A 20846-nucleotide genomic window follows, 5' to 3' on the forward strand; every position below is an offset into this window, starting at 1 on the left:
GAAGACCTCCAAGGTCCCTTGCAACTCTGTGGTTGTATTGTATAATGTAAACATATTTAATGCTTACCAATTGTTCCACACTGCTCAAAGTTGCATTTTGTAATATGGCAGATATAGAAATTTGATTAATAAATAAATACAATAAACGAATGTAGTAATCATTTGCAGTTTTGCAGCCAAGATCTGTTAGTCCTAGCCCCAGAAAAATACTTCTATTTCTGATAGCATCTATGGGTCAGAAAGAATCCTATGAAGCTTTGTCTTTTTTTAAATATACCATGCTGCAGCTCAGTATTTATTTCCGAAGAAATACATTTGCTTACCAAAAAAAAGACAAAGGTATGTATTTAGAGTAGTTTACGAGTGTCTGTATGTAGTAGAAATTATGGCAGAAACTACTATGGCAAAATGATGCTTTGAGTCTGATTAACAACAATGAATGAACAGGTATCCAGTATGGTAGATTAAAAATAAAAATTTCAACATTTCCAATCTGTCTATTAGCTTAGAAAGGTTGCTTTGGAGATCACTGCTTTTTATCCAGAAATAATTCAGAAGAACAGAAAGGTATAATTTTTTTTTTCAATTAGAAGTTGAACAATAGTATGTGTTTTATCGTGACACCACAGAAATAGCCACAAATGAATGCAGGTAGTCCACAATTTACAACTACAATTGAACCCTAAAATTCAGTTTCTAAGTGAGACATATGTTAAGTTGGTTTTGGCCCATTTTTACTTTTCTTGCCACAGTTAAGTGAATCACTGCAGTTATTAAGTTAGTGATGCAGTTGTTAAGTGAATCTGGCTTCCCCTTTGGCTTTGCCTGTCAGAAGGTCGCAAAAGGTGATCACATGACCCCAGGACACTGCAACCAACAGAAATAAATTCACTGCCAAGAATCTGAATTTTGATCGTGTGATCCTGGGGATGCTGCAATCACCATAAATGTGAAAAATGGTCATAAGTCACTTATTTCAGTGCCATTGTAACTTTGAAAGGTCATTAAATGAACTGTTGTAAAAAGGGTTCATGAAACACAGCTTAACAGAGGAGGGCAGAGCCCTCAGTCTCTGGCCAAATGTGCTAAAGCTACAAAACTGAGCAACTCGGCAAAGCAAGATTGTTGGTAAATTCCTGAAAGGACCTGGCTTTAGATCCACAATAAAGCATTTGCATTACTTTGCTGCTTTGGTACAGCCTTCTCTTAACCCTCCAAATATAGTAAACATATCACCCAACACAAACTTTAGCCCCAAAGGGTCTTATGAGAATGTACTTAAAGCAGGTGCAGACATATTTGGAATAGAAGATAAATAATAAGAGAAAATCTGGAGTGGAAGTAAAGCATCCCATTGAACGTAAAAATGTAAACCTGAGCCCAGAGATGTTTTACTTATAATACTATTGCCAGTGGCATTAATACATTTCTTATAGTTCTTAAACTTACCTTAATGGGAAGATTTTTATGCACATAAATGAGTAAGAACATTAATCAAAACACTTGAGTGTGGGCGATGAAATTAAGCAAAGCGCAAACCACATTTATTCAGAAGTTGCAGAACAACCCTACACTGTACCCACTCAGAAAGAAGCATTATTAATCAACGAGGCATAGAGGAAAATCCCATGGCGTTCACTGGGTCTGTCGCCTCCCTCCAATTAATTGCAGGCACACGCTGATTTGGAGCAAGCAAGCTTCAGATTAACAGAGCTGGAAGGGACCTTGTAGGTCATCCACTCCAACCCCCACCCCACATGCCTAAGCAGGAGACCCACACAGTAGAAAGCCTGTAGAGATTCTCAGTCTTCCAGGTCATGGTTGTCTCTGCTTTTCCAGGAGGCAACTGGACTTTCTTGTTTTTTCTTCTCATCCAAGAAGCTTCTTCAGCTCTGACATGATCATGGGAGAATGGAAGGATTTGTGTTCCTTGCAGACAGCTGGTCATTTGCATCCTTTTAGAGGGCGATTTGAAGCACTTGGAGGTTTATCTGTGTCCTTGGGTAACCCGAGTAGTGCTCCTGGCTCCTGTAGTTTGCACTTTCCCCCCTTCTGGAAATCCACTCCTATTCCCACATCATTCAAAGAATGTTCACCCCAAATTATATAGCTAAAAGTCTGTAGGGATTCTCAGTCAACCAAGTCATGGCTGTCCCAAAGGTTTTTTTTCTTTTCTTTTCAAGACATTTCGCTTCTCATCCAAGAAGCTTCTTCAGTTCTGACGGGATAGAAAAAAGAAGGAAGCCCAGTTGCCTCGTGCAAAAGCACCCTTGGGACACACAGTTGAAACTTACGCAAGAGCGAACGAGCATGCATGCCCCAAAGGAGCCAGCCGCCACTCTCGAGGCACCCCAAGGTGACAAAACCCTCCCGAATGCCGTCATTTCTTCTCAACCGACACGGGAGCGAGCTTCCGCCGTAGCCGCCGGCGCTGTGTTTGTTTGCTTTGTGCTCCGTCCCGCGCTTCTTCGGCGCGCTTACTCGCGTCCTGCCCCTTTAAAAAGCCTCCCCCTCCCCCCCTCCGCCGTGAGCTCCAGAGCGCAAGTGGGCGGGGCGCGTCTCTGAACGGCGTCTCGCAAGGCCAACGGGCGGCGGGCGAGGAGGCGGGCGTTGCGGGGGTGTCTGTCGGGTTAGAACGAGGCGTGACCCAGTTGACGCGCGCTGGAAGGAGCGGGGAGTGGGAAGGAGGCAGAGGTGCAAACAGCCGCCGACGCCGCCGACACCGACGCTGCCACTCTCGCCACCCCAGCGGTGCCGTCGCCCAGCCGGGTCAGCGTGCTTCTCTCTCGCCCGTGAGCCTGGGGAACCTGCAGCTCAAAGCCGCCGCTAGCCACAGCACCATGTACCCCGGGAACAAGCGGAAAAAGCTCTGGCGGGAGGAGAAAGGTACTGACCTCCTTCACCTGAAAAGCGCCGCCGGGGCTCCTGGGGCGAGCGGAGGGTGCGGGGCGGTCCCCTTAACGCCGCGCCTCTCCTACTCGTGTTTCCTTCACGAGGCGTGCGGGCAAAAAAAAAAGGCTGCCGCTCCTCCTTTCCTCCTCCTCTCCGCGCGAGTCGGCGGCGGTCTCTGCCCTGCTCTCACCTGAGCGGCGTTGCCTTCCTTCTCGCCTCCGCCGGGTTATCTTGGCAGGACAGCCGCGCGCCTCCCCCTTGCTTGCAACGTTTCTCCTCCTGACTTAGCTGGCGCTTTTCCACCCCCCTTCTCTCCGCTTCTTTCTTCTCCGGACACCGAGCCCGCCTTTGGAGGCGGGGGAGGGGAGTAGGATGGGACGGCATCCTCTCCGCAAAGCCCTCGCAGCAGCCTGGTTAGGGGGCACCCCAAGAGAGGGGCAGTTTAGGGTAATTTTAACGGGTCCAGGCCTCTCTGGCCACTCAGGTGCTGCGACCTTGGCAAGGGTTCTTGGGTCAGCTTTACCTAGACGTGTCCAGGACGTCCCCCTGATAGGAGCTGATCGGTTGATTTTCCTTTTATTTTTGTGCCTAGTTTTGGTTTAAGTCTGTTCTGTTTCAGACTTGGTAACCTTCCTCCTACTTCGTTTCACTGGCCGGTGAATCTTTTGTTTTTTTCCGGGTACCGATGATCCCCCCCCCCACTTTTAAAAGTTATTTTCTGCTGGGTCATCACGGTTTGTTTCCTCTTAGTCCCCTATGCATTAACCTAGAGCAAAGCTGTCAACCTGGAATGTACTTTTTCGGAGTTTCCGGTTTCATATGGTGCTTTGCAAATTGTGCGCTGACATATCTCAGAGTTGGTGTGAGTGCCACTTTGGAAATGAAAGTGAGGTTTCTCTGTCTGCTGCCCATGAATTTCTCTGTTTCAAAATGTTTGGAATGGAAGCTACAGTCCTTGATAAGTTGCTGGCTGAATGAATTTCAACTTGCCTCTCACTCTAGTTGCTGCCTATTGTGGAGGGGGTTGCAAAAAAGTGACAGGACTGCTCAGCCTGGATCTTTGGGCCTTTTGGAAGATAAACTACAAAAAGCTATTGTTTGTGTATTGTGTGAAAGTTGTGAGAGTTGAAAACATCTATTGGATCAACTTTACCCAGTCATTCTAAATTTGCAAGGGTGGATTGCTTCACTTGGTAAAATACCAAACCTTCTAATGGTGAAGTAATTATCTTTTCCTAATAAAATGTTTAATAAGCATTCTTTTGTTAATCTGGAGTCACTCTATGAGATGGGAAGTCTCTAAATTTGACATAAATAAATAAAATGTTGATAGTGAAGTTTTGGTGTGAGTTTCACATGACATGTATATTGCAAATTCTTATGCTGTATAGATAATATCAAATGCGTGGAAGAATAAAATGATTGATGTAAAGTTCAAATATCTATCTATCCTTAAGGAGAAGAAACCCCAACTATTGACATATTTTTACACACAGTATTTATCTGTTCAGGACTGACCATCTCTCATGCCCTTACATGTAAATTTAGATTAGACTGTTTGAATTGTATAATATAAACTGGTATATCAGCTTTACATAATCTGTATTGTTTAAATTATAGTATGGATTTCTGTTTCGATTAGTTCTAACAAACTAGATCTTTGCACTGTAAGATGTAAAAAAAAAACCTTTTGTAGTTTGTCACTGGTGCTGTTAAAACTGCCTCAATTTCTCTTAAAATACATTCTGTACTGCTAAAGTTGAAGCCCCTAACTTCATCACAGATAAGTACATTTTGCTGGGATGGGAGGGAAATAACTGTTTTTCCACATAACAATCCTAAAGAATACTGTGTGAAATGTATCACTTAGTATAGAAATGTGGTTGATTTCTAAACATTGTTACAAGAGACTTACAAGAATATAAAAGTGTATGCATTAACCTCCAGGTAAGAATATTTATAATTAGAGATTAAATTGCATACATAAAGCATTGTCCAAATTACAAATTATTAATTACTTGCATTAAGTACATCTTTTCAGATTAAACAATCTTTCTCAGGCCACAATAAGGTTTGTGTTTTATATATGTTTCTAGTGTGATAAGTTTATCTTGTAGCTTTGAAGAAACTCTAATATTTAATCCTACAGCTTCTTTTAGGATTGTTTTAATAAACAGTTCAATACAATACAATACAATACAATAGCAGAGTTGGAAGGGACCTTGGAGGTCTTCTAGCCCAACCCCCTGCCTGTTTGGGGCATTCACAACTTCTGGAGGCAAGTTGTTCCACTGATCAATTGTTCTAACTGTCAGGAAATTTCTCCTCAGTTCTAAGTTGCTTCTCTCCTTGATTAGTTTCCACCCATTGCTTCTTGTTCTGCCCTCGGGTGCTTTGGATAATAGTTTGACTCCCTCTTCTTTGTGGCAACCTCTGAGATATTGGAACACTGCTATCATGTCTCCTCTAGTCCTTCTTTCTATTAAACTAGACATATCCAGTTCCTGCAACCATTTCTCACATGTTCTAGCCTCCAGTCCCGTAATCATCTTTGCTGTTCTTCTTTGCACTCTTTCTAGAGACTTCACATCTTTTTTACATCGTGGTGACCAAAACTGAATGCAGTATTCCAAGTGTGGCTTACCAAGGCATTATAAAATGGTATTAACACTTCACGTGATCTTGATTCTATCTCTCTGTTTATGCAGCCTAGAACTGTGTTGGCTTTTTTGGTAGCTGCTGCACACTGCTGGCTCATATTTAAATGGTTGTCCACTAGGACTCCAAGATCCCTCTCACAGTTACTACTATTGAGCAAGGTACCACCTATACTGTACCTGTGCATTTCATTTTTCTTGCCTAAATGTAGAACCTTACTTTTTTCACCATTGAATTTCATTTTGTTAGATAGTGCCCAATGTTCAAGTTTGTCAAGATCCTTCTGTATCTTAAACCTATCTTCTGGAGTGTTGGCTATTCCTGCCAACTTGGTGTCATCTGCAAATTTCATAAGTTCCCCATTTATTCCCTCATCCAGATCATTGATGATGATGTTGAAGAGTACTGGGCCTAAAACAGAGCCTTGGGGTACTCCACTGCATACCTCCCTCCATCTAGATGCAGTTCCATTGAGGACTACAAGTTGAGTGCGGTTGGTCAGCCAGTTACGAATCCATCTGGTGGTGATGCTGTCTAACCCACATTCTTCTACTTTATCTAGTAGTAGGTTATGATCTATCTTATCAAATGCCTTACTGAAGTCCAAGTAAACTATATCGATGGCATTCCTCTGGTCCACTAATTTTGTCACATTGTCAAAGAATGCAATAAGATTAGTCTGGCATGATCTGTTTTTGACAAACCCATGTTGGCTTTTGGCTATTACTTTGTTTGCTTCTAGGTGTTCGCTAATTCGTTGCTTGATTATCTTTTCCAAAATCTTCCCTGGTGTTAAGGTCAGGCTGATAGGTCTATAGTTTCCTGGATCTATTTTTTCCTTTTTTGAAGATGGGAACCACATCAGCTCTTTTCCAGTCCTCTGGCAGTTCCCCGGTGCTCCAGGATCTCTGAAAGATATAGTTCAGTGGTTCTGAGATCTCGTCTACCAGTTCCTTCAGAACCCTGGTGTGTAATCCATCCGGTCCTGATGATTTGAACTCATCTAGGGTAGACAGGTGCTCACTTATCATTTTCTTCCCTATTTCAACTTGTGTTCCTAATCTGATTTTTGTGGTGCTGTTTTTGATAGGTTGGACTGTTTTTTCCCTTTGTGTAAAGACAGATGCAAACAATGAGTTAAATAGTTCTGCTTTCTCCCTGTTGCTTGTCACCTTCTTGCCACTTTCTCCCAGCAATGGACCAATTGTTTCCTTAACCTTTTTCATGTTTTTAACATGTTGGAAGAAGCTTTTTTTGTTATTTTTTACTTTTGTGGCAAGCTTTTCTTAATTGTGAGCCTTAGCTTTCCTCACTTCATCTATACAGGCTCGGGCTATTTGCTGATATTCTGCCTTAGTTATGTCCCCCTCTTTCTACTTTTTATATTTATCCTTTTTGTCTTTCAATTTGTCAGAGAGTTCTTTATGCAGCCATGCTGGTTTCTTTTGGGAGCTGTTATTTTTCTTCTTCATTGGTATTGTGCTAGACTGGGTTTTTATAAACTCATTTTTCAAAATTTCCCAAACTTCTTGAGTTGTTTTCCCCTTGAGGATTCTCATCCATGGAATCCTTCCGAAGCTCTCTCTAAGTTTATTGAAATTAGCTCTCTTAAAGTCCAATACTCTAGTTTGACTTTGTTCTATTACTTGTGTTTGCATAAAGTTATTCCAGTATTGCATGATCGCTTGCCCCCGAGGTTCCTGTAGCTTCAACACCTTCTATCATTTCCTCTCTGTTAGTGAGAATATAGTCCAATATGGCCGATCCCCTTGTTCCCTTCTCTACCTTTTGGGAAACAAAGTTGTCTGCTAGGTTTGTTAGGAACCTGTTGGATCTTCCACTTGGTACATAGTTTGTTTCCCATTTGATGTCAGGGTAGTTAAAATCCCCCATTACTATTGTGGTGTGCTTCCTACATACCTAGTTAGCTGAGTAGCAAAAAGTTCATTGACTTCCTCTGCTTGGTTGTGGGGCCTATAGTATAGACCTATGGCAATGTCTCCCCCTCCTTTAATATTGACCCAAATGCATTCAAGATAGTTCTCATCATTGTTGTGCTCTATTTCTGTAGAGATGTAGTTATTTCTGCAACTCCACCTCCTCTTTTATTTGGTCTATTTCTTTTAAATAATTGAAATCCTTCTACTGTATGTTCCAATTGTGGGTTTCATCCCACCAAGTTTCTGTAATGGCAACAATATCATATCTGCCCTTTATTATTAATGCTAGAAATGGAACTGCCGGTGCAGATAAACAGTATTTATGCTTCCATGGCTACTTCCAGGTAGATGATTGTCACTGATGACTCAAATGGTAGCTTTTGTATTTTATCAATTCCCTAAGTGCTACACATGTCTTTAATCACTTTGATACAGTGGTGGTGGTGGTGTCACTAATGTATGTACTATATGCTATTTTTGAGACAAATATTTAAATGCCTAATGCCAATGGAAGATAAGTTCTAAATTATGAAATAACCATTAATGAAATAATTTCAAAAACTGTTTCAAGTTGTAACATGATGTAATAGCTTGTGGGATTTGTTAACCATAATATCAAGAAGTATCTCTTGGTGGAAATTCAAGTGAGGAGTGAAGATTACCATGCTTAAATGGCTTAGAATAATTTATATAATTTAAAAATTGAGTTATCTGCTATAGAACAATAACATGTAAACTAATCAATCTGCCAAGATCAAACAGTGGCCTACAAACTGTAATATAAAATACCAAAAAAGGATATATAAACAGAATAAATGCAATCTTTCTTAAGAACTAAATGTTGCTCTCATCCCTAAACTTTCTCAGATGGATTTAGGCTTAAAGTACTTAAAGTACAATTTATTGAGCTTCTGAAATCATATCTGAGTTGTTGAAGTTTTGGCTCACTCCAAGTCTTAGTAATTAGGCTGAGTAAAGAAATTAGTTGAATCTCCTTGAAATCTGATCTTAGTCTACATAAATTCCTCAAATACTTGTATTAGAACTCCATAATTGATTCATGCTACACATGGATCTGCTTCATAATTTTGCTAAAACATATTCATGTGCTTTCTGATAGAACGTTTGTTGAAAATGACATTGGAAGAGAGACGTAAAGAATATGTACGGGATTATGTACCCTTGAAAGATATTCCAACATGGAAGGAAGAAATGAAAAGCCAAGCCCAAAGTGATGGTAAGTCTTCTTATTAAATTTTTATCTGCCCTTATGGTTTTAAACAGCTTCACCCAATGTACTGGCTTCTAGGTGTATTTGATCAAACATCTCATAATTCACAGGTGGCTGGTGGAAGAAATTCTAATCCAATACATCTTGAGGGCACCAAGATGACAAAAGCTGTCTTGTGAAGTTAAACATCATAGAGCTACTTACCTTAAACAGATGTAATAGGTTTTTTTTTAACTTAACAATTTACTGTAGTGTAGGAATCCCTAATTTTATTCATATATTTGGTACTTCGGGAATTTTGTGGGTGCTCTCACAAAACAACTGCTATGAAATCTTGATAAGTTTTAAAAGAACTATTGTGAAGGATATATCCAGCTTACCAAAACGACTCTTACCATCACTTCCATCTGTTGCCAACAGAATATTCTTGTTTTCCTTCGAGTACTTTCTAGGCAGGCGGCATATTTCCAACCAAAGAAACAAAGCTAATTTTTATTCATTGATCTCTTTATTTTCTAAGAAGGCTTTTTATATCCATTTGAAGCATAGTAACATTCCTGGAAATAAAAAATAATGCTGCTGGTGCTTTGCTTTGCATTTTTTACTTAAAATATAAGAGTGGTGGGTTGGCAGCTGGTGGACAGAGGTGTGAATAACTATGACTAACTGTGATTACAACCAAATATTGGCAGCTATGAAATAAAACCATGTTTATGAAGTGGTCTCAACTAATAAACAATGAAATGATAGCACATATGTTGCTTTTATGTCGGGACAGGGAGTATATCTGCAAATTTGCTACTGCTTGTTCTTGTAATGCTAACTTTTGTTAGCGCTAGTACACTGATTCACCTTTTTCTTTTTTAATAATATATCCTTGTTTATGCAACTCTAAAAGTACAATTAAGTGCCAAAACACACATTATATCTTATTGCCCGGATTGTCACTGGGGTCTGTCTTGTTAGGGTTTTGATTAATTTTATATACAATTGTTAATGTTCTGTAAGAGTCTCAATTAGGATGGTGTATATAATTTTTAGATGGGATATAGTGAGTAATTATGCTGTATATAGTACATTCTACTTTCTCTATATAGTACCTTTTTTTAATCAAATCTAAATCTTCTTGTTTTTATACTTAAGTTAATCAAAAACTTTTAAAAATAACCTAGAGTAAAATAGCTGTAGGAAATAGCAGACAACAGACAAAATTGCAAATGACTCAATATCTGACATACTGTAGTATTTATGAACAATTTGTTTTATTTTATCTTTGACTATATAGGTGTTTGCTATCTTATGGGTTAGAGTGCATACTTAAAGCATTATGGTTGTGATGATACTTGGCAAGCCATAAAACAATCAAGAGGGATGAGACTTAGCAAGCAAGATGTCTATGCATCCATGTTGGACTCTGCAGATTTAGTGCATTCAAGGACCTACAATTTTGATATCAATCTTGCATTCCAGAAAATTATAATTAAAGAAGATTACTCTAGAGAAGCATAAGTTCTATTTATGCTCTATTATTATAGATAGATGCCCAGGACAAGCAGTTCTCATTAGGAAACAAGTTAATACTTGCTGGAGAATTCTATATTTCAGCTGAATAAGTCCTCTGAGTAATGTTCAAGCCTTATAACCAGATGGACACATCCTTGTTGTATTGTTGGCAATAGAGTAAAAGCAGTTTACCATACTGCATCACTTTAATGAATATTACTAGTTTCCCAGAGTCGCTTTGCAGAATGAGATGGCTGGTGAATAAATTTAATAAATACATATAATATAAGATGCTCACAATCACAAAATTCAGTAAAGAAATTCCTGTTTAGAAAATTAAAATAATCACCATTTTACTGCCATTTTTTTCCCAGCAAGGACTTGCTTTGAGAGGTTCTTGATGTTCTCTGAGCTTGCTCGTTTTCTTGTAGATTTTTCATTACTCAAACTAGGTAACATCACATAACATCATGTTACTGAGTTTGGATAATGAAACGTCTGCAAGAAAACAAGCAAGCTCGGAGAGCACTAAGGACCCCTTATGCCAACCCTGAGCTACAAATATTCTCCTTTATTGGAAAGACTACTCCCCCCTGGATAGATATAATAGATAGATAGATAGATAGATAGATAGATAGATAGATAGATAGATAGATAGATAGATAGATAGATAGATGATAAATAGATAAATAGATAAATAGATAGATAGAACCAGATATCTAGATACAGATATAGATTTTAAAGTTCATTAAGTATTGACAAGAATTGCAGATTAAGATTCGAGTGGAAAAGAAGCAATAATTATTCAAAAGCTGAATTATTGCTCCATCCTGTGGAAATGTCACATTAGTGTATTTGCTATCAATGCTTATCAACCTAGTATCTTACAGCATGATAGTCAAAAATAAACTGAAAATAGAACCAAAAAGATTTTGTCATTACTTGAATAAATAGAGAGAATAATGCTAACGCTGTCATTGCTATTTAAAGATAATCTATCCTTTCTTCTTTTTAGCCTCTTCAGGACAAGTGCCTAATTACTTTTTGAATTCTGGTTAACTGATCATAGTCATTGACTTTAGTGGCTTCTGCAATTTCAGTAGTATTTGGGAAGAGTAAAAATAAGTCTGGAAATAAGTGTTCTTTTTAAACAGTTTGGTGTTTTTCTAGTGAATATAGTAACCTCTTTTGGTTTCTCATGATGATCTAATGTTGATATGGCAGTAACCTAGCAACAGTACTTAGTTATTGCTACTAATACTCTATGTGGCCACTAATGGAGAAGACCAGAGGTCAAAGAAAGTGGTAAAGATGCAATACTAACCATACTAAGTCATGTTGTAAAACGTAGTGTAACAGTCCATACTGGCTTGATTTGCATACAATGTTAGGCCATATATGGATTTACATATCATACTTAATCAAAACTAAACAAGCTGTGCTATGGCTTATTTTGATGTGTGAATCCAGCTAAATAATACAGATAAATTTTGTTAATTGCTATTTTTTTAGTTCTGGAATTGAGGGCTACTTGACATGCTTCAGTTTCCTTACATGAAAAGACATAGTACAAGTCTTCCCTCCGCTATCCAATCACAACTTGGATGAGAATCAAAACTTCTTTTTCAGTCTAGTTGCCTTTAGAAAAAGCACCTTTGAGACAATTATGACCTAGACGACTGAGAAACTCCGTAGACATGCACAGGTCTACATGTTTACAATCTGCATGTAAAACGGTAGAGTAATTATATGAAGACTTTCTATTCCTTCCTGACAGGTGCTTCTCAAAACAGCAAGTCTTTAGTTGAGAAGACTTATTTTTCTCTCCCCACTCCCATTTTAATATTTTTTTTACTCCAAAAATTGTTGACAGGTATTTTTAATATTTGTGTGCTTCCCCCTAATACTAGATCTTTTTGTCCAGATTTTAAACAGCTAGGTTCTAGCTTAAAGCCAACTTCTGTCATCTTAGCTTTCTCTGAACTATCAGCATTTCCCCCCATCCTTTTAATCCTGGAATGTACAAACTTTGCTTTGAGCGGTTTTCTTTGTGCACGGTTGTTTAGATACGTGGTGAAGATATGACAGTTACTGCCCACAGTAAATGAACAGTGATATTTGTAGGTCATAGAGGCAGACAGCTTTGTTCATGTTTTCCTGTGCAATATGTGGACATTGTTTAAGTTGAGAGCTGTGTAGTTTTTGCCCTTCAAATGTTGAACTCATAGGTCAGACCAAATATCACGAAGCTGTGTTCAGTGTTCTAAACCAAAACAAACTATTATGTCTTAAATTCATTCAATATGCTAATAGTGAATGTGATTGATAAACTACTGTTTATCTCTTAAAATGTTGTATGTATGAAGAGTCAGCTAGAGAGTCTCCATCCAAGTGCTTTATGCTATGCTCAGGCTTCTAAATCTTGATGTGTTTTATTTAAATGAGATCCATCCCACTCTGATCATGTCAATTTTCCAGAAAACCCACTGTGTTTTATCAAATTTACAACACATCATTCTTTTTTTTTCTCCATAATGGAACTCAGAATAGTGTATATACACCCAATCCTTGTTCTGTTCTGTCAATTAGGTCATTAAGCAAAATGGTCACTAAGTGAACATGTGAAAAAGAGATGCTACAAAGATCACTGGCTTCTGCAATTTCTTTCAGCTACAGGTAGTTCTGATGAATAGTTGTCATAGTGACTTTTTAAAGTTAAAATGGACCCTGCAAAAGGTACTTCTGATCCACTCCTGATGGCCACCTTCTCTCCCCCCATCCCCACACACATTATGAGACTCCATTGCAGGTGCTTGGCAACCAGCCTGGATTTACAGCTGTTTGCAGCATCTCATGGTTACATGACTGCGATTTACTATGTTTTTGCCAAAACTGTGCATTTATTTCTGGTCTTTAGGAAGAACATCCAATAGCAAATAATGGGTTTGCTTAATGATTATGGCATTCACTTAATGACTATTGATTCACTTAATGACCATGGTGATTTGCTTAATGGTCACTGTACAAAATGACATAAAATCAGGTCGCTCATATGATTATCTGCCTTTTGACCATCACTATTTACTGCCATAATGGGCAGCCTCCATTATGGTTGTAAATCAAGGATTACCGGAAAATCTCTCTTGTAATATCATAGTATCATTGATCTTACTCCTATGTGTGTTGTTAGATGTCTGAAATTTAGTCATAATTCCATTGGTTGTTTGGAAAGTAAAGTTTTTATTTCTGTTGCATTTGTGAATAGTCACTTAAGTGAGGAATGGGTGTAATATTCTGATATCTCCAATTTGGATAATGACTACTTTCAAATCGATTTAGCTTTAGAATGATTGCTATAGGATATCATCCAATCCTATAGCTGTAATTTGCTCCTTTACAACTCTTTCTTTTTGTTCTAATCTTGTTCAGAATATAACCATTACTCTGTCTTTCTTCTAAGTCACTCTACTTAACACATGTCTTTTGAATGCTTTCCTTAACTTGTCAGAATTATATGATGGTACCAGTGGTGAAATTCAATTTTTTTACTACTGGTTCTGTGGGCATGGCTGGGTGGGCGTGGCAGGGGAAGGATACTGCAAAATCCTCATTCCCAACCCACTCTGGGGCCAGTCAGAGGTGGTATTTGCCAGTTCTCCGAACTACTCAAAATTTCCGCTACCGGTTCTCCAGAACCTGTCAGAACCTGCTGAATTTCACCCCTAGATGGCACCAATTCTCAACCTCAAGGAAGTTGATCAGAAGCAAAATAAACTTTTATGCAAAGAATATTCTGAAAAGATGAAAGATTAACCTGGGTGTCTCAACACAGGGGTTGGCAGGATTAGTTAACTTGTTTTTCAGAAAGAATATATGCTGGTAAAGCATACTCTGGATAGCAACTTTTTCTCTCTTCCCTGTTTTGGATTTTATTGTGTGATACAACTTTGGGAGTGAAATTTAGAACCCTCAGTTTTGGGGGGCATTGTGGGGTCATTATTGTGATTTATATTTATTGTGAGAAGATGTATCCTAGATTATCAAGTTTACCAAGTTTATAATAATGCATTCATATGAAGGTGAGCAATATGAACACTGATAGTGTAACTTCCCTAGAAAAACTGTCTAAAACAGCAGTAATGGATAGGAATTAAGACTGGGATTGAGCCATGGGCTGAAAATTACAAATTAATCACAGAATAGAGCAGTGGTTCTCAACCTTCCCAATGATGCGACCCTTTAATACAGTTCCTCATGTTGTGGTGACTCCCAACCATAGAGGAGCGGTGTCTCGGTTACTAAGACCATCAAAAATAGGTGTTTTCCGATGGTCTTAGGCGACCCCTATGAAAGGATCGTTTGACCCCCAAAGGGGTCGCGACCCCACAGGTTGAGAACCGCTGGAATAGAGCCAATATTTTTTTGAAAGGCTTGAATTTTCAAATTTTAGAGCTTGAGTCCCTTAGGAATGGAAATATTTTGGTTGCTGTTCCAAATATTGGTATTGGGTATTTTGGTATTTATTCGATTTGTAAGCCGCCCTATTCCCCGAAGGGACTCAGGGCGGCTGAACAAAAACCAGGGGAAGGGGAAAACAAATACAGAAAGTAAGACAAACAGGAGAGTAATACAACAATTTAAAAAAGCACAGCAAGCACAACAAATTCGAGTAGGGGGGGGGGAACTCAACCCCAGGCTTGCTGGGACAGCCAGGCCTTAACGGCTGTCCGGAAGGCCTGAAGGGTGGCGAGGGTCCGAATCTCCACGGGGAGCTCGTTCCAAATAGGTATTTTTCTCCATTAATAACATTTTTCAGTACCTGGAACCTAATTTTTCAGTAAAGGGAACTATGGTAAGTATGCATGCATTCAATATGGCTTCTACTTGCCACTCTATAAAAGTATAGTATGCATTTTTATTACTAAAATCATCCAGGATTTAATGCCTGAGGCACTGAAATAGTAGGGACAGTATTGTAAGTGCAGCTTGACTGAAACATTAAACTGGAGTAATCCTAAATAGACAGTGAAGTACCATGGATTAACTTAAATAGAAGGTTGTTTTTGCTTTGTTTTTTTGAGTAGGAGATCACTTCTAACACAATTAAACTGCATAAAAACTCATTTTAAGATATGTGGGAACCTCTTTATCTTTTCCCTTACTACAGAATGCTGCCTTTCTTTCACTTGAAACAAAAGTGACAGAGCGGGAGTGATGATACCTGCAGGCATTCTTCACATATCAGGGTAGACAGAACCCTGGTGTGACAAACTCTATGCTGCCAATGCAACTAAAGAAATGTAGCCTCCAGTGCTTGCTAATCCTTCATTTACGTTGACGACTGCTGTTTCCCTCAATTTTTAGCTCCTACTGTGCCATATCATGTGCGCCTTACTTCTTAAGAGCATGGAAGCTTGAAGCATATGTTTTTGAGCCTGAAAAAGTGAGTGGGGATTTTGAAAAGAAAAGAACCTTTTCTGACATTACACTTGGGTAGACTTACCATGCCAGTGGTAGTGAGAAACCTTTCCCTCTCTAAAGTTGTATTGATGTCAGTGAGCAGCCAGTTGTCGGAAGGTACAGCATTATTACTTGCAGAGAAGAAACCCTCTGATGTATAGTTCCATTGGCACAGGCTCCTTGACTATATTTGTGCATCAGGTACTTTTTGCTTACGTTCCACTGTGATTTTTGAAATTGTCTTAAAGCAGGATTTCCCAATCCCCATTCTCTGGCCTGCTACAAGTCTGTGGCCTCTTGGGAACCAGGCCGTGCAAGTTGTGGGCGAGTGTGCAAAATTCCATTTGCATATGTGCAGGATTAGGTTGCACGTGTGAAACTATCTCCTCCCTACTGCCTCCTGCTGGCACCGCCCGCCACCACTGCTGGTCCATAGAGCCGGAAAGGTTGGGGATTGCTTAATGGGCTAAAGTCATTTTGATTGCCAGCTATGTCATTCAGGCATATGTATGAGGGTGAAAAAAGATCAGGTAGTGCTTGATTTACAAGAATTCATTTAGTGATGTTTGAAGTTACAATGGCATTGAAAAAAGTGGCTTATGACTGGTCCTCATGCTTATGACCGCTGCAGCATCCCCACCATCCCATGATCAAAATGTGAGTGCTTGCAACCAGCATGTATTTATGATAGCTGTAGTGTCCTGGAGTCATGTGATTGCCATTTTCTTGTCAGTTTCCAACAAGTAGTCAGAAGGGAAGTTGGATTCACTTAATGAGGTGAGTCACTTAATAACTGCAGTGATTTGCTTACAACAAAAATGGCTCAAGGACTATCTCACTTAGCAATGGAAATTCTGGCCCCAATTTTGTTCATAAGTAGGGGACTATGGCAGCTTTGAGTATTGAATTAGTTCATAAGAGAAACTCTATTCAGAGAGTGGTAAGGACAGCGGAGAAGACCGTAGGAAGTTCACTTTCCTGGTATTCAAGATGCTGCTTAAAAGTGCTACGTGCTTAGAGCTTGAAGCATTGTTAGAGACCCCACACATCCACTTCACAGTCTGTTTCTGTTGCTCCCCTCTGGGAGGAGGTTTCAAAGTATTTCTAGCAAGACTACCAGATTCGGTAACAGCTTTGTTTCCTATGCCATCCACCTAGTGAACTCACAAGTTTAGTTTTTCTCGCCCATGTACATGTGTACATCTGAACTAGACTGTGTTGTTTCTCCGTGTTATATAATATATGTTGGTGTATGCATAATTTTGTATTTATTTATTTTGTCATGTTTATGTAGTGTATATTGGAGGTGGAGACCCTTTGAGAGCTATATGCAAAACAATTTCATTTTAATGTATGCCTATTAGTGTACATTCAAAGTGACAATAAAATTACTCTAAGTCTAATTAGTTGATTCATTTAAACACTCGACATAATTTTCAGGCTCATGTAGAAACCAACAATTTTAATCTTGTCCTTGCTCCAGAATGTCCCCAAGTCATTTGTAAAGAGTGGACAAATGGCTAGTCATAGATATATCTAATTAATCTGTTTCATTTAACTTAATTATTTTTCACATGCTTTTTTTTTTTAGACCAATGCATTGAAGTAAGAAAGTGGACAAAAAACTCCCAAACAAATGATTTCAAACTTTGGAATGCATCTGTAGCTTCAAAATATACTCTGTTACAATTTATTCTTATATTTTAAACAGTTGAGGTCTACACTTTAAAACAAAGTGTTTGCAATTTAAATATTTTGAAATCACAATGTAAAAAATTAACTAGAAACTTAGTAAATTATTTGCTAGATATCAGTAACATAAAAATAGTATTCAAACAGCAGAAAGTTAATTTAAAAACTCTAGCATGACAGTTAAATTATGAACTTAAATGTAATAAAGAATATTACTTTAATATTTGATTTCAGTTTAATAATGGATTAAATTAACACATTTTAAATTATTAAAAGTATTATAGACCTTTGAAAAATGCCTCTGATGATTTTATTATTATTATTTTAGGTGTATATGCTGCTTTTATATGCTTGTTTCTAAGCACCTCCAAACAATAAGATCAAAATTAAATATAAGAATATACAGTATGCATTACAGGTAGTCCTCAATTTGCGACTACAATTTCTGAGCCCAAAATTTCTGTTGCTGTGCAAGGCTGTTAAGTTTGCCCCATTTTATGATCATTTTTGCCACGGTTATTACACAAATCACTGCAGTTGCTAAATGAACAATGCAGTTGTTAAGTGATTCTGGCTTTCCCAATTGACTTTGCTTGTCCGTAGCTGGCTGGGAAGGTTACAAATGACTCCAGGACAGTGTAAACTTTCATAAATACATGCCAGTTCTCAAGCACCTGATTTTTAGTTATGTTAGCTTGAGAATGCGGGAACTAAGTGTGAAAATTGGTCATAAGTCATAACTTTTTTCAATACTATTGTAACTTAGATTGATCATTAAATGAATGCTTATAAGTTGAGAACAACCTATACCATGTAATAATGGGGTAATCAACATCTCATGCACTTTGGGACAATCATAAAACTCTTCTTATCATGTGGCTTTATAATGGCTCCCTTCCACCTCCCAAAGGCCTATTGAGACAGCTAGGTTCCACAAAAAAGCTGACAGGATGGGACTCTTTGGGGGAATGCTATCTCAGAAATAGCCTTTCACTGGGATTCCTGAAAATGTCATTCTCTTGAAATGGAACCCAGAGAGAGGTTTGTCTTCCAAATCTTAACAAATTAATAGGGGAAAGGTGAGCCTATAGATATGCCATGAAAGCCATGGAATTATTTAATGATGACAATCAGCATTCATATTGCATTGGAAACCAACAGGCAGCAAGTACTGCTCTTGTAGCAGAGGTGTTTGTTACATAAGCAGATGGAACAATATCTTTAATTGCTCAAGCCTCTGAATTCCCGACTGGTTGTAGTTTCTGGATGCCCTTCAAAGGCAACCTTGTGGAACACATTGTAGTAATCCAGATTTGAAACAACTGAGCCATAAGTGGCAGTTAGCAAAGCCTCCTGATCCAGGATAGGCCATAATTCATAACAATACACAAAACAGATCTTTTGAAAGGCCGTCTTAGCCATAGCTGTCACCTGCTCTTCAAGTCAGATCTGTGAGTCTAAGAGGACACTTATTTATGAACTAGCTTTTTATGAGGAAGATAAAGGGAGGGCCCGCAATCTGGGAGTCCTCCTTGATACGTGACTTAGTGTAGAAGAGCATCTTACGGCTGTGACCAGGGGGGCCTTTTACCAGGTTCGCCTGATATGCCAGTTGCACCCCTTCCTGGATCGGGATGCCCTGTGCACAGTCACTAACACTCTCGTCCTTTCCCGCCTGGACTACTGTAATGCTCTCTACATGGGGCTGCCCTTGAAGAGCACCTGGAGACTCCAGGTGGTCCAGAATGCGGCCGCATGGGTTGTCATGGGAGTACCTAGGTGCTCCCATGTTAAACCCCTTTTAGGCGGCCTGCACTGGTTGCTGGTTGTTTTCCGGGTGCGATTCAAGGTATTAATTATGATCTTTAAAGCGCTCCATGTCTTAGGCCCAGGGTACTTGCTCCATGGCTTAGGCCCAGGGTACTGCCTACTGCCACCGGTAGCCTCCCACCGTCCAGTACGATCCCACAGAGTTGGCCTCCTCAGGGTGCTGTCGGCCAGGCAGTATCGGCCGGCGACCCCCAGGGGGAGAGCCTTCTCTCTGGGAGCGTCTTCCCTTTGGAATGAGCTGCCCCTGGAGCTTCACATAACCCCCGACCTCCGGTCCTTCCGTTGGCTTTTTCAGCAAGCCGGCCTGGCCTGAATAGAATAAAATAAATTATTAATTTTAAATTGTCAATTTTAATTTAATCCTAAATTTGGTGTAAATTGTCAATTGAAGGTTATTGGATTTCCTATTTAATCTTTTTTAACTTTCGTCATATGTGTTTTTATGTTGTATGCCGCCCGAGTCCTTTGGGAGAAGGGCGGCATATAAGTCCAATAAAACCAAAACCAAACCAAACTGTCCAATGGACATGATGGAGTATTTCTGAAACTGGAAGGCTTCGCTTGCAGTATCAATCAGTAATGTTGGGATTGAGTTTATGTTGGTTAATTCCCCTCCAGTCCATGTTAACAGGCATTGAGGCAAACTTCAACTATGTCTCTCGTTGACTCAGAGATGAAAAATGCTACTGAATATCATCTGCATATTGGTACTTGACAATAGTTTCAGTAGGAACATCATTGTAGATACTGAGCCACTAAGTTATGAACAGCTTCATAAGTTAATACTGTCATTTTGGCTGGGGGGTGAATTGGAGGCCATAATGTTATCAGGTATAATAAGTGCTATGATGGATTATTCTAGTTAATATTCTTGCTGCCTTACTTGTACTGATTAAAGGTATCAGAAGGTGAATTCTTCTTTGCAGATACTGCATAAACTGCTAAGGAATAAAAATTAATTTCATGAGGCTTAAGAAAAGAAATTATTAAAATTCCAGTATGCTCCCTTCAATAGTGCTTGCATCAAAATCTGCTATGGCTTCTCTTCTGCCTCCCCAGCTCCCAGCATACATGCTATTGGGTCATTTTTGTGTCATGCCTAGTAACAATTATTTTTACTTTATCTTTTCTTAATTATATATTTAACTCTAGCATCAAATGACCATAATTAATGTTCATTAATGTAATTGCTGTGAATATAGGTTGACGGTTTCTCTGTTTGAAATAATAGTTCAGCAGATTAGCAAATACCTAACAGTAGCAATTTAACTTCTCATTGGGGAAATGGTGTATTCTAGTAGTAGTTAGAAAATGAAGATAGCTAAGCTGACACTTCTTGAGCTTTCCCAACTCTCTCTCTCTCTCTCTCTCCTTCCCTTCCTTCCCCTTCCCCTCCCTTCCCCATTTTTATAATAAAGGATCTTAATTAAATAATATCATGTTTATTTAATTAGGAATTTTAATTAGATTATAGACATTTCAGTTTGTTTAGCTGCTATCATATTTTTATTTTGTGAATGTGTTGTATGTCACTCTACTTAGAACTGTAACATTCTTTTACACATAACTTCATTAAAAATAAAATCATAAAAACCATTCAAATGGGAAAATGGGCTCCATTAGGTAGTATTCAGTTGATT

At 38.9% G+C, this 20846-nt stretch overlaps 1 protein-coding gene across 1 annotated transcript in view; it reads left to right on the forward strand.

Moving 5' to 3' along the window:
* The first annotated feature begins 2651 nt into the window (after positions 1-2651).
* MACROD2 (mono-ADP ribosylhydrolase 2) overlaps positions 2652-20846 on the forward strand; it is a 1066625-nt gene continuing 1048430 nt past the window's right edge. Inside the window, exons 1-2 of the mRNA XM_032212948.1 lie at positions 2652-2886; positions 8611-8727. Of these exons, the coding sequence (XP_032068839.1) occupies positions 2841-2886; positions 8611-8727 (163 nt within the window). The 5' untranslated portion in view covers positions 2652-2840. The remainder of the gene's footprint in view (positions 2887-8610; positions 8728-20846) is intronic.

Source organism: Thamnophis elegans, chromosome 3 (assembly GCF_009769535.1).
Source record: "Thamnophis elegans isolate rThaEle1 chromosome 3, rThaEle1.pri, whole genome shotgun sequence".
NCBI classification, from domain to species: domain Eukaryota; kingdom Metazoa; phylum Chordata; class Lepidosauria; order Squamata; family Colubridae; genus Thamnophis; species Thamnophis elegans.